The sequence below is a fragment of the Vigna angularis genome, chromosome 3 (genome assembly GCF_016808095.1).
Source record: "Vigna angularis cultivar LongXiaoDou No.4 chromosome 3, ASM1680809v1, whole genome shotgun sequence".
Classification (NCBI taxonomy): Eukaryota; Viridiplantae; Streptophyta; class Magnoliopsida; order Fabales; family Fabaceae; genus Vigna; species Vigna angularis.
In genome coordinates this window covers 2578557-2593883 of record NC_068972.1, presented here as the reverse complement: position 1 = coordinate 2593883, position 15327 = coordinate 2578557, and the positions used below count along the sequence as shown (strand labels likewise).

At 32.1% G+C, this 15327-nt stretch overlaps 1 protein-coding gene across 1 annotated transcript; it reads right to left on the bottom strand.

The window, feature by feature from the left end:
- Nucleotides 1-8188: 8188 nt before the first annotated feature.
- LOC108326391 (cysteine--tRNA ligase 2, cytoplasmic) lies at nt 8189-14788 on the bottom strand. The gene is made up of 9 exons (XM_017559880.2): nt 14503-14788; nt 14029-14092; nt 11736-11897; nt 10637-10807; nt 10269-10550; nt 10007-10132; nt 9185-9406; nt 8960-9076; nt 8189-8843 (listed from the first exon to the last, which is right to left on the bottom strand). Exons 1-9 carry the CDS (start codon nt 14676-14678, stop codon nt 8574-8576), a joined length of 1590 nt encoding a protein of 529 aa, XP_017415369.1. The 5' UTR covers nt 14679-14788; the 3' UTR covers nt 8189-8573.
- Nucleotides 14789-15327: the final 539 nt, after the last annotated feature.

Genomic DNA, 15327 nt, shown 5'->3' with positions numbered 1-15327 from the left:
TTATGATACTTTGAGCGCTATTGACTCGGGATACTTTTGTTCGCTTGTGTTTTGCACTTTTTTATGACAGCTTTCTCTTGTATTTTGATGTTTTCTTATAATGCTATGATTTTGTTTGCTTCTTGTACTTCACTTGCAACGCTCTGCCACTCCTTCTGCTTCTTTCTGATGGCAATAATGTCCTTTGTCTTTATTTTAAAAAAATCAGTACGAGAGTTTTGTAAACTGTGATATTTAAGCATTTTAATAAGGTTAAAAAACATTTTCTTAGGGGGAGTGAGGAAAATAAAATATTAGTCATTAAATTTTATTATAAATAAACACAGACGCATCAAAGTGCATGATGTGATTTGCAATAAATGAAAAATCAACAATGACAGAAGTTTTGGAGAGAGTGTAGCCACAATATATAATGTCGCTAGTATTTCTCATTTAATAATTGAATTAGAATATTAAAGTATTTTTTGAAACAATTGGTTATTCTAGCATGATGTTACAAATACTTAAAAATAGAAGTGTTGAGTAGAATATGTGACAGGGTGGAAACATTTTTTCGAATATTCTCTAAAATATGCACCTCATATTAATGGATTGTTTTATTGTCCTTGTCTAAATGTTAGAATAGAAAAATGTTTAAATGTTACAAATAAGAGAGCATGTGCTTTGGGATGAGTTTGCAAAAGTTATTATACACAATGGGAATGACGTTATGAATTATTTCAAATACGGAAAAAAAAAGTATGAATTATATATAATACTTGTGTAAAAGACTTATGAGTAAGCAAATGCATGTGTCAATTGCATCTTCAATATTTGTTTCTAATTATTTCACACGATTCCTAATGATACTGAAATTATTCTTCTTAGTAGATGATATATAAGTTTTACAATAATTATTCCGGGAAGGAGCATAGCTTGATTAAATGTAAGAAAAAGAAAAGTATGATGAGAAGAGGGAGGTAAAAGAGCTATCTTATATAGGTTTGTTTATATACTAGGTCACAATCTGCATTTGGATGTCTTATCTTAGGCACTTCAGTGGCTTTTCATGGAGTTTGTGTCAATCGTCATCAAGCTAGGGTACCTAAGAAAACTTTATTTGCTAATTGCCCATAAAGATGGGTTATAAAAGAAGAAGAAAGCGTGTGTGACATATAAGCGTCCACTATACAAACTATTTAATTGTTTCGAGCCATAGAAATGATTTAACCTTTTACTCAAAAATTAAAGTGAGTGATGAGTCTTCATTTGTTGGTTGACATGCACCACGAGTGCTTCACCTGACACAATAGATTGATTAAATTACGTGAGTGATTGAAAAACTAATAACAAAAGATGGTCCTCTGGAGAATTTATGATAAATGGTGGCAATGAAGGATTTTCGTGTGCAACAATCCGAAGTTTAGTTTGAACTTTTTTCTCACGCGATCGATGGTAACCATTCAGTCAACCAACCAGATCTCGGAAGTTGGAAAAAGAAAGGACGACAAAAGAACTCTGATCCAAAGCCGCACGATCCGGCTTTGCGTGATGTTAATGCCCATGGTGGGGTCTTTAACTATTCACGCAAGTCTCTGCCTCAAATTAATGGCCCATTTCACATTTTATCACAACACCAACAACCAAAAATGGAAAAGTTGCAGCCAAAAAGATAAACAAACTATTACCTAAACCATATAACTTCCTTGCCTTCTTACAAAGGATTAAGTTTTATTAGGTGAACCATGTCCAAAGGTTAAGAAATAAGCTCTTTTTTAATGTGAAATCAGTCTCGGTTAGCAATCATCTTCTTTGAATCTGGAAATATCTTTTTCCTAAAGCTTCCAAACTCAGTAACTTTTGAGTTTTATAATGTTTTTTAATGGATAATGGTTGGAAATAATAATAAATCAAGAACTGATCTTTGTATCGTTGGTACATTTCTCGAACTAACCGCTAATCAACGAGGATTCAACAAATTTATATTGTGAAAACAATACTCACATACATAATTTAGTAGAGGTAATATTCATGTTGTTTATAAATTTGAAAGTTGTGTAATAATTTATTATCATACATATCTGTATTTTAGAGAGCAAAACTATAAAGTTAGTGCCCCCAAAACCTACCATGTACTAGATCAGGGACTACTTATACATGTGTGTGCCTTTATGAACAGTGATGTTTTCCGTGAGTGAATCCGGGTGATATAAAGCAGGAATTAGAACCTACAAAGATACCATGAATTTCCAGTTAGGGTTTAAGGCTGGTACAGTAGATAACATTGGTCAAAGAATACTTGAGCTAATTATAAGTGTATGATTTGCAAGATTGGAATGATAATGAGTGATGAATACATTGTGCGTACATTATCTAACCTATTCCCGTGAAAGTGGGGGCCTTGGGTGAGGGATTCATTTAATAGAATACTCAGACAACCCAACATAGGGTGCGTGTTCTTAGGGTTCCATGAGTCATTGGACTTGACCATGAGTCAGGCTCTGACTACAATCCAGTACATCTTCTTTATTTTGTAACTGGAAGTACAGTACATATATATAATTTTCACATAAGAAATAGATTACGTACGAAACTGGAAAAGAATGGTTGAGAAAATAATAAAATTACAATTTTTTAAATTTAACTGATGTCCCAATCATTTACCTTATTTTGTGAATAATTTGTTTTCATAAGAACAACTCAAAAAAATTTCCAAGTGAAAAAACTTTATGAACATGCTAATAAACAATCCATCTTTAGGCGCACTCAAACAACCACAGATCACAGTGCTAGTTATAAACTATTCAGGAGTCTTATCAGTAAAAAATAAAGTGGTAGCAACTGTAAAAGGACCGGTTTATGCGAAACTATAACACTTATTATTCCTTTTATTGGATTATATGAAGTGTTTTACAGTGACTACCAATCAAAATTTTAGGTGAAACATGTGTGATTGTCCCCGACTTGTCTCGTACTTTTGATAAAGTTAGATTGCCTTGTTTCCTAGCGTGCACCTGTAATAGATACGAAATTTATTACTTCACCGCCGAAAAGGTTATTTTTCATCACTTAACTCAGGCACCAAAACTTGTATTCCTTTCTCACGCGTAACTCTCAATTTTCCTTTTTTCTACTGCTTCTCATGCAAGTTTGGTTTGGCTCATGATTTGCATATACCTACCTTACAAGATTTAACGACCCTAATGTTACGAACTCTAAGATTGCAGGATAGGAAGCAGCAACGAAGATACAAGGTATAAAGAGGTTTCTTTGTACTACATTATACTGTATACTATAGATATATTTTTATGGATAGCAACTTAGAGACAAATATAGCTTAAAGTTTATTTAACTTTTTGAGGCATATTCTTATCTTAAGGCATGCATGTATTGTTGTTGACAAATAAGTTGTCACATTTTGTTAGAAGGAAATTTCCAATTGCGGTCTTAAAGATGCCGAAAACCAGAGGGTACTGTGCAGATGAGATGAGATGCTTTCTTTGAACGGCTAACCTTGTTAACTCAATAACGTCATAGACAGAATAGGGAATGTGACCAAAATAGCTAAATTATTCCTTTTACTCGAAAACTTGAAATACAATATGCCCTTTGGTACTTGTGAAGCTGAAAAGCAAGACAAGACCATTCGAATTTCTATCCGTTTTATCTTTTTATCCTTTTCCACTGTGAAAGAGGAGATGGAGTAGCTAGGGAGGGATAGATAACTGATAAAGGTGAAAGGGTGGAAGATATTTTAAGGTCTGACATGCATGCTCGAGAGGAAGTAGTAGTAGTAGTAGTAGTAGTGTTGGAATGACACAGTTGTTTCGTACGTCTTTGTAATTTCTATGGCTCGAAAAGCTCCTGTGGTCAAGTTGGAGACAAACGTTTGCGGTGCATATGAGAGTAGTTAGCAGAAAAAGTTGGTTGAGGTCTCTGCTCAAGGTTCTTCATGTACTTCAACTCTAGGGGCTTTTATTTAACAAAGAGATAAAGATGGGACCCAAAATTGTTCTCTGAAGAAAAAGCTTGATTGACTACTACATGTGTCTACATTGACATGATTTTTGAGTGTAAGTTTAAGCTATTAGTTAAAACTTCAAAGGACGCGGAAAAAACAAAATATATGTATCCCACACGACCACTAACATCGTACCACACAATTACTTATTATTGAGCTGTTTTTTTTTTCTTTTTTCTTTATCTTATCTTAAGTTTTCAATCACTGGTAAAGGGTAGAGTGCTCCTCGTGGCTTATGTGTAAGGAAAAATGGTGGTATCAGGTCCTTTTTGGCAGAACAATGTTTGTTGCTTTTGGAAGAAATGTGAGTGTCCCCACAACACAAGAGCATTTTTCTGTGTGGTAATAACACCCTATTTGCTTTATGCGAAGCTCTTGGGTTGTAGGCACTTTCAACTTTAAGAAAGGGGACAACTTGAACGGCATTTGTGAGTTGGGATAGTCCTAAAGTATGAAATGCACGGTGCAAATTACTGCTGACGAAATTCAAATCATCAATAGATGTAAGGCATTAATGGTTAAGTCCAACTATTATCATAATCTATTTCTGAGATTCGGTGTATCACAAAAGTAGGATGAGGAGAACGGCATCGATCTACTCATTCCCAGCTATCTGTACCAATTGCCCAAACACCACATCTAGATATTTAATGCATCTTTTGCTTCGACTCATGAATTATAAAATCTCCCATTTAAGCTTCTTAAGATACTATTGTTCGAATCCATGTCACTGTGTTTCAAGTATGCTTCATCTTAGGATTTGTTGCCTCTAATATGTCTTTTTGGGATCAGTTGAATCATTGAACTATTTATAAATTAGTTTTTGCTTTAGGTACATTAGATCGAGGTGAAACATTTTTTTATGTTTTCAGACAAATTCTCAATCAATGTTTAAGAGATAAGATCAACTGAAAATTATTCATTATTAACCACTTATTTTTTATATTATTTATTTTGGAGCTTAAACTAAACTCACTCATTATTTTGTACTTCAAAGAAACCTCTGAAGATAAAATTGTGATAAAAGCCACTAAGTTAAAAAGGTTGATAATGTGTTACATATAATGTTATCAAGTTGAAATGTTGATAATCAAGTCATCATATTATCAAATATTCTTCCTTTAAGTCTTCTAATGTATATTATTGCTATAATCAACATCGTATCTTGATTGTTATTACTTTAAAACTTGTTAGATTTATCCCAATTTTGATATAATTTATTATTGTCTTCCTAATCAAAGATCTAAAAGCATGACAATTATTTCAGATTATTTTAAATAAATTTGATTTTTCTCATTTATAATGATTTTTCAAATATAAGTATATTAGACCGAAGCATTATAACTATAAATCATATCATGTTGAAACTTATAAAAGTCTAATCTAACTTATTTAACTCTTAATATAAGTCGTGACCAACAAATGACAATTGGCTGATCTCATGATGATTCAAGGTTTTTAACTATACTCACTAAAAATTTCATAAATAAAATTTGGACAACATTGATCATGATTAGTTACCACTACTCGACCATCACTCTGTCATTTGAAATATTGTAAAAACGATGTAAGATAGATTCAAGAAATACTAGATAAATGATTAGTTATTTTTACTTACAAAATTACAACATTGTCTCAATCTCCCATTGGTCAAAAACTTCTACACAAAACCCTTTAACAATATTAAACATTACGGTTTTTCTTTGAATATGGACGGTAATTGTTAAAAGAATATGTTGCAAAAGTTGAAATTCAATATTTTTATATATTTTTGCTAAAATAGAAAATGTAGTGGAAGATAAAGATTTCACTAATTATCAGTCAATTTTTTAACGGTAATTAATCATCGGCACTAACCTCACTTTGTTTATGTGCATCTTATTTATTTGTAAATTGAATAATAGTTATTAATTAAAAAAATTACAATAACTAAATTTAAAATTTATTCTTCAATCAAAATCAAACAACACTAAATCATTCAAATATAAATTTAAATTACTTAAACATAATCAAATATTAGAAATATAATTAATCATAGCCAATGTTTTACTTCTTAAACTTAATTAAATTTACATCAAACTATAAAAGTTAATTCTTAAACTTCGTTAAACCCGTTTCAGTAATTGAATTAATAATTAATCATAATAATATAATATAATTATATATAAGATAGTTTAATAAATTATTGTATGTGTATAATAATTACAAATGTGGAATGGATGAGATAGATACTGTGCATACATATACTAATTCTCACTGATATTTGTAAATAAATATTTGGACACAAGTCATTCTCAACAAATAAGTATTTACCTCATTAATGATTTTGCATAACTTTTAAGATAGATATTATAAAACAAATATACTTAGTATAAGTGATAATTTATAATCAGAAGAAAATATAAAAAAGACTTTGCACTATTGGTATGTATTTTTTATTTTTTAAATAAGTAAGAAATTATATAGTTTATTCTGAATATATTATGATTTTAACATTATGAAATGTAAAATCGTCGTACTTTTACTTGAGCACGGTAAATATAAACTTATCACTTCAAAACTCTTCTTTTAGTAAAGACGTCAGTACAAAATATTCTTATTGAATTGGATACTCAAAGCGTAATTAAGCTAAACCATAGTTTTTTTTATTCTAATTGACGAGTACCTAAAAATTAAATTATTCCAATGAAGTAAGAAATCTTAATTTTCTTTACAAAAGTAAAAACATAAGATTGCCAAATCCTAAGCTCCAATTCGTCGGATCCTGCGCCATTAAAAGTGGTTTCACATCAGCATTTTCTTTAATTATTTGATTGATTTATGTGATTTAAACACGCTTACAAAATTAAAAATAACATATTTGAAACAATCCATGTTTTGTTTGGATATATTTCATAATTAAATATCATAATATTTATCGTGTCAATTTCTTTCTTCTCGGGATCACCGATAAGCAAATATCATAATATTCTATTAATTTATATTACATTTCTTTTTCTTGAAAGATCAACATTTGTTACACAAAATCCAGTTTAATGCGAATGGATTTATTTAATGGTGCTGATAAGCGATGATGAACAAATAACTTTCCTAGAATTTCTTTTCCTTATAATTTATTGGCCGACAAAAGCTAACCTTATAGCCATTGTATTTAGTTTTACAAATAATTGTTATATAGTCCATTTTACTGAATCCTAATTTTATCTTTCAAAATCCTAATTTTAATCCTTATATTAATATTCTGTAAGGTATTGAATAGTGAACTACCGCATAAATTACCAAAAATCAATTCAAAATGGATACAATTTTAAAATTACACTAAATTTTATCTTTTCAAAATGTAAATAAAAATAAACAAATAAATGAAAGGTTGTGCACGTTACCCTTGTAACTCTGACTTTAATCTAACAAAATATTATTAAAATAAAATCTGAAACAGTTTTTTCATCCATTTTTGTGAATTATTTTACCGATTTTGCTTAAATGGGTTTAGCTTTTCCCGTCCCAACATCTATTTTTATCCTTTTGAATCCAAGCACCAAATACCTCAATTTTTCTTAAATGAATCCCTCAAATCTCATTTTATCAATAAAGATGTCCTGGTAAATTAAAAAAATAATAATAATAACCAGATAAAAATCAAAGTTTTATAATATTTCAAGAAAACAGAAAACTAATACGTAAACCCACGTAAAAGTTAAGAAACCCTTGCCTATCAGGAAACTGCTTAAATGGTGGTTCTTGTTAAACAACTGTCCTTATAAAAGAGTTAAGCAACTCCCACTCCTCAATTTGCTAAAAAGCCAAACCGATTTGAACCAATCCAACTTTACTCAATGAGAGGCATATTTCATAATTTCAAGAAATCTTAAATATCCCTCTTCATACAATACACGAGAAATAGTTATAAGGTTGCATTGATTTGTTTATCTAGCTTTACTACAACAGTATTACAATAAAACTTAAAAGAAAAAAATCATAAATTCAGACTGCTCAAATTATTTGTCTGCAAATTCAGGTCTGCTGTTTCGTAAAATATGCGATTTGACTGCCTCAACAACATAGCTCGGCAACCACAAATCAAATTAGATAACCACGCTAACCAGAGAAATAGAATAGCAAACCAATAAAGCAAACTAATAGAATAATTAAGAAATCATGCTAATGTTTCATCAACAGCAAACAAGATAAAAGATAATCAGACTCCAGATTCTTGAAAAAATATTCGGCGTTCTGTAGTACAAATTAAGAGCTAAAAACCCAATCTGAGACTCAAAAACAAAATCTCCGTATGGAGCACTGTTCATGCAATTGTCAAATCAGTTAAACTAATCCACAGACAGGACCGAAAAAGACCCAACCTGAGAAATGTATAAAAAATATTATAGTCCTAGACTACTGGTATGGTCATAAATAACCTTCAACTGATATACAATATTCAAGCCTCGTGTAGTATTTTATAAATTATAACATTTCTGTATTAATCATAACAGCTAATGAGGGACTTTGACTCTACCTTTAGGTTGTACGAGAGTCATTGCCTTCTCGATCCCCTGGTATTTCTTGCCCTTTTTTATACTGCAGGTATGGACTGTTTTTCTTCAACAACAGGTGCCCTCTGGTCCCCAAAAACTGGTTCACTCGGGATGCATGGTCTCCAAATTATTTCGTTGCCCACATCCATAAGTGCAATGCCCTTTGCAGTCAAATCAGTCCTAATCTTATCACTTCTGAGAAAATCCTTATTAACCCTAGCTTGAGTTCTTTCTTCTATCAAATGTAGCAATTCACCTTCTGCCAGACCTGCTCTCTTCAATGCCTTCTCTTTCAACTGCTGCAGAACCTGATGAACAAATAACAATAACAATAGTTTCAACATTTGCCATGGTTTTCCGACAGAATGCATCTTTAGATTACATAAAACGGGGCAATTGAGCTCTTGTAAATAAAATGAATCACCTCAGCATAGGATTTAGAGGACAATAATCCAAGTACGTCCAAAACTTTTGCAACTTCCTTCTCAACTTCCTGTAAGGATTGAATCAATTGCAACTGTGCTCTTTTCTGCATTTTCTTCTGTAAGATAGACAAAATATATTCATAAATTACTGGTGCAATTCCCACACAAAAATGAATGCAGCAGCACCACTCATGCAATGCAAGAAATTGGTTCCATTTACGTACCTTCAACATCTTCAATGAACTGTTCACAAATTTCAACGCCTCTTGGATAGCACCAGTTAGTATCACTGGCGTCTGCAAGTCATCTGACATTTTTGTTTGAAACTCAACACTCAACTTCTTAATACACTCCTTGGCAGCCTCATTAATTTGAGGCACCTTTTCATTCTTCTCGGGTCCTTCTTGAAGAAATGGTGATAAAGCATCTTTACAATCTTGAAGAGTCTAACAAACAAAAAGGAAGCTGTTTCAAACAATTTCCCAAGCGTAATGGCATTGTTAAAGCTAAAAAAATAGCAGCATCGCAGTTATCTGTAGATTTCATAATTTATGTCAATGCAACTAAATCATAGTGAAAATTGTGGTAGAGTTAAGAGAAATTATTTTTGCAGCAAGAGTACCACCCAACCGTGATAAATCAAACTGTTTCATACAAGTCATAACAAGAACACCGAGGAGACATAATTTCCCTAATAATGAGACTCACAAGAGTCAACCTTGAAACATTTAGAAAATTGAAAATATACACTAGAGATTTAATAATTTAGTAACTACCTTCATCCTCAAAAACTCAAAGTAGCGGGAAAGAAGCACAGGAAATTATATCTCTAAGATACAAGTTGCTTAATTTACATAGCAGTATTTATAACTTCTTATACATTCACAATAAAGGCGAAACTTCACAGGCTTAACCCCAAATAAAAACAAAATTAATAAAAGATTATATAAGAGCAAAACTATCAACCTTGAGAGATGAACTCGTGCACATCAACATCTAAGCAACAACGCTCAATTCCTGATACAGATTATTTGGAGGCTACTTACCTGAAATATATAGTAAATAGCATCTGATGAATTCTCCAGCTGTAAGATAGAGTAATTTAGTGGAGATCTGTAATGGGCACTGATTAAAAAGTGTCTCAAAGCAAGTGGATGGTAACGCTCAGTGATCTGCAAAAAAGAATATCTTTAAAAATATGCGCAATACATCTTGTAAGAACTTATATCATGAAAAACCTTCTACAAACATTTAAAAAGAAATGAAACCATCATTAACAAGGAGAATGGAAGTTGGCTAAGAACTGACCTGGCGAATGGTGAAAAAGTTGCCTAAGGATTTTGACATCTTTTCATTATTATTAGTGACATGGCCATTATGCATCCAATAACCGACATGGCTCTCATTGTCAGCAGCCCAGCTCTGTGCGATCTCGTTTTCATGATGAGGAAATATTAAATCAATTCCACCACCATGAATATCAAATTTATGAGTTAAATAACAAGCACTCATTGCACTGCATTCGATGTGCCACCCAGGTCTTCCAGGACCCCAAGGGCTGTCCCAACTAGGCTCACCTGGTTTAGCAGCCTGCAATTATTATTATTGTTAATAAATATAAGAGATTAAATGTTAACAATAAAACATTTTAGAATAACTGGAAAGGATTCTCACACCTTCCATAAAGCAAAATCAGCTGGGTGACGCTTTCTCGAGTCCACAGCCACCCGTTCCCCAGCTCTGTTGTGTTCTAGCTTTTGTCCAGAAAGCATGCCATAATTTGGACATTTATCAACAGCATAGAAAACATCGCCCTCAACTTCATACGCATATCCATTGTTGATAATCTGCATCGTACATTAATGAATAATAACTAACCATCTTTTGAATTCTAAATTAATTCCTTAGAATTCAGAAACAAAGACAAACTTAGTAAAACCAAATCCAATGAAATTATAATTTTTCATTATTAAACTTTTACGACATACATTTAAATAAAAATGACATGCAACCTCGATCAGATGTTTCATGTTTTAATTAATAAATAAAACTGCTACTTTGTCACGGGTTTTAAAATTCCTATGCAGATATATGAAAACAAGAAATAAAGAAAAATATAAGGTGAAACTTTGGAAGTGAGATAAAAACATGAAGTTTTAAAAAAAAAAATATATCAAAGCAAAGAAGCTGTAAGTTTGTTTTCATTTGAAGTCTCATTAATATTTCAGTTGGAGATTGAATGCAGCTTCCGAGCTTCATATCTCTCAATATTAAAAAATTTAAAACAACTAGCCTTTTAACCCTTGTTTTGCTTTCATAGTTCCTGCTTAGTTTTAATTTATTTATTAACAAGATAATAGGATACATTATACATTACATTGCTGGAAGAAAGAAGGAAAAGATTTTATATTTAATATTACATGTAAACATATAGAAGTTCAATAGTTTGGGGAAGCGGGGTGGGCAAAGCATGAGAACAGACAATCTAAATTCATTCCCACTAGTCACTAAAACAATAAATAGTACACAATAGTGTACAGGAAGTTTATTAACCCGTAATGTATACAAGGTTTAATTTAACCTGTTCAAAGAAACATATAAACTCCAAATGCACTTGAAAAAAAAGGGAAGTATTGATTAATATAAAACAGCATGCAAGACCATCAACTGGAATTTAATTAAAAAATGTGGAGCAAAGAACTTTTTTTTGCAAGATGATTCCCTTCATAATTTTAAACAAAAACAGAAACAGCAATATGTTTAGCAAAACTAAACCTGGGTTATCATGCCCTTTATCTCTTCAAGGTGTTGAGAAACACGAGGTTCCTTAGATGGTGTCTCGCACTGAAGATCAGACATATCAATATTATATTCATCGCAAAAACGATTACTCAACATGAATGGATCCTCCCCGGTCTCATTTGCTCGCTTAATTATCTGCAGCAATTCTGATATTATCAGTCTGTAATAAACATTAAAGATTCAGTACGAAAAACCCATGTAAAGTCATATGCTTTCAAGGACAAATGAACTTGATGAGACTTCTAACCAAGGATTGGGAAGATCCAACCTAAAGCTCTAGCAAGTATTTATGCATATAAACAGCAGAGAAATGAAAATAATCTTTAAATCACAAAATTTAATTAAAAGTTAAATTAAGTATGAATAAGATCAAATGCCAACTCAACAAGTCAAAACCCCATGCGGTAGAGAACCACTATCAAAACTATCTTGGTATGGAATAGTCCACACAAAGTGTGAGTATAGATTAGAACAGGGACAGATGGATTTGGGACACCGACAAAGGAAATTTCAGCTCCACATGGAAGACAGGAAAATGGACGGGGAGCGGGTTGAGTGATAGGGGAGGATTGAGATCAAAATATGGAGAGGGTAGTGTGCTGCTTCACCAGAGACAACTAACAGAAATCACACCCGTTTCAGGTTCACAACTCCTACAAGCTTGTTGATCCTGTGAGTTTGTCTGGCAATCTTACTCCAATCCCACCAGATTACAATGCCAGACAGGGACAAAAGTTAAAGATGTGAGCTTGCAGGATCATGCAATCCTGTGAGAAAAAACAGTAGCAATTTTGACAGCAATGCCTCAGAGAATGATTGTTATAACTTAGCATGCAGGTAAACCAGCATTGCTAAAAATAGGCTCATCATTCAAATTCAAAAGGATGACAACTTATAGTAAAGAATTAAGAAGTCAACAACAATAAAGAAATAAAGATGGTCAAACGATAGAAAAAAGAAAGACACTACAAAGTTGAAGATTGACACATGAGCTATTCTCAAAAAGGACGGTGCTTCCAGACACTTAGACTCCTGAAGCACATAGAAATATGTACTGTATGGATGGCTTATTCTTAAAGTTATGTCCACATAAAAATTACAGTTAAAAGCACACATGAAATATATCTCAATGCAATTCTCTGTCCAGTTGAAAACATTTTGGAAGATAATACTAAACAAAATAAGGCTTGATATCAATTGAAACCCTAAAAAATTCAACCCTCTACCATAAACTTTGATCACTTTGACAAATGAATCCTAAATTCACAGAACAGAAAACATGGTAACTAACAGGGGTGACCTGGATGTCTGGATCAAAGAATTTATATTCTGACTCGAAAATAATATTATTTAAAATCATTATTCACTCCATGTCCCCATTTCCCAATATTAAGCCCTATTCATCTCTTAAGTGATTTCATATATTTATTGTTCTCACAGTGGGTTAGGGCATATGTAACAGAAATTGAGATTCTTGCAAACTCCTAAGAGAACTACTCTTAATCCAATAGCAGAATGGCACATGGACAGAATAACCCTACAAGCCATTTGATTAAATTTAAAATTGTATTTAATAATAATTAAAGAACATTTCAGTCATTCGAGAGTATTGCTCTCAATACATAAGTATTGATAGAAATGGAATGGATCAGTTTTTAATACTATTTTACAAAGAAAACCAATAAATCAATTTTTCTTAACCCATTTTTACCTCAAGCAGACCATAAAAGAAAATAATCATGGAAAAATTACAACATTTGTTAGAGAAGGAACTACCATACATTGACCCAGATCTACTTAATGTATAATACAGACTACCTCCACCTGATCTACTTATAATATAACCCATTTTTACCTCCATACCAAACTGACTATAAAAGGAAAGATCATGGAAAAATTACAACATTTATTAGAGAGCGAACTGCCGCATATTGACCCAGACTTCAGAGAAGGGACACAAACCTTATTTCAATCGTTATAGCATTGACAGTATACATTCACATAGTTTCATTTTGCCCCTGTATATCATTTACAGATACAGTGGGGCATAAATGTAGAAGTGATAAACAACCAGAGTCATGCAAAGGAAAGAAGGATGAAAATTACTAAAAAAAATAGAAAACTCAAAGACTCATCGCAACGAAAATCGCAGCTGAATGGTGAAAAGGTCTAAAAACCCAGAAGTTGCAGCTCTGGTTGCAACAAGATATAATCTTATAATGCGACAATAAAACACTGGTGAGAAAAACATCGTATTCATCCTCACCTTGTCATCAACATCAGTGAAATTCCGCACATATGTTACTTCATAGCCCAAGTGCTTAAGGTACCTACAAGTTTTCATGTCAAACAGAGTACAAATCACGTGTCAACTCTCAATCTTCACATCAAGAAAAAGTGAAATTAAGAGTGAGCAGAAGAAATGTTTCAAAACAAGTATTCCAATTTAACCTTTTAAATGCTCCGGGATAGTCTAATATCTAAACCTACTTAAATCTGGCTAATAATAACAGCCAAACAAACCAATTCAACTACACATTTACATGCTTATAAACAAAAGCAAATAAGCCGAATACGAACTGAACCTAAATGATGAAAAGACAGCATCTGAAACAACTTTACAACCCTATGCTAGATTCCCAATTTCATGGGTACAGAAACAAGTAGAATGAATTGAGGCATGGCAACGAAATGAAAAGAGGGGTGGTGAGAATTGGAGAATGGATGGTGAGAAAAGTACCTGTGGAGGATATCGAAGGAAACCGCGGCACGAGCGTGGCCGAGATGGCTGAAGTCGTAGGCAGTCACTCCGCAAACGTACATGGAAACCTTACCAGGGGTTTTGGTTTTGAAGATCTCTTTCTGCTGAGTCATGGAATTGTAAATCCTGAAACCGCCAAGCTCCTCTTCAGCCATTGCTACCAGCACACCAACACACAGACTCTCTCTCACCACACCACACTCTTCGGCTATCACCGGTTCAGCCCTAATTTCTTTTTTCTGTTCTTTAAGCCCGGTCCCTTCTACCATTCACGTTTGACTTTATAAATAATAAATAATAAAAATCATCATTATTATTATTAAATATAATATATTGAGATTAAATAATTTTAAGGAAATAATACTTTTATATAATTATTTATTTTCTTTTAAGTTTAGCGTTTTCTTTCAGTTACTTAATTGACGGCGTTGTTCCTTATTATATCTCTTTCATTTAAGGTTATTTATTTATCATCTTAATTTGTATAACGATCATGTTAACAATTTTTTTAATAATTTTTTAATAATAGATTATGCATCATTATTCTATTAATTTGTATATTTAAAATGGAGCAAAGTATCATATAAATTGTTGTAAAAAGTTGTAAAAAAAATTATTAAAAAAACATTTTCTTTTATATAATAAGTGATTTATTTACTTCTTTTCATTTCTGTGTTTCCTTCTTTGAATTACCTCATTGACTTTCTTGATTATCTATATCTTAATCATATAAAACTTGTAAATGACAATGTTGTTGTATTCAAAATATATAATTATAGGCTTATTAACTGTCCATTTAAATTA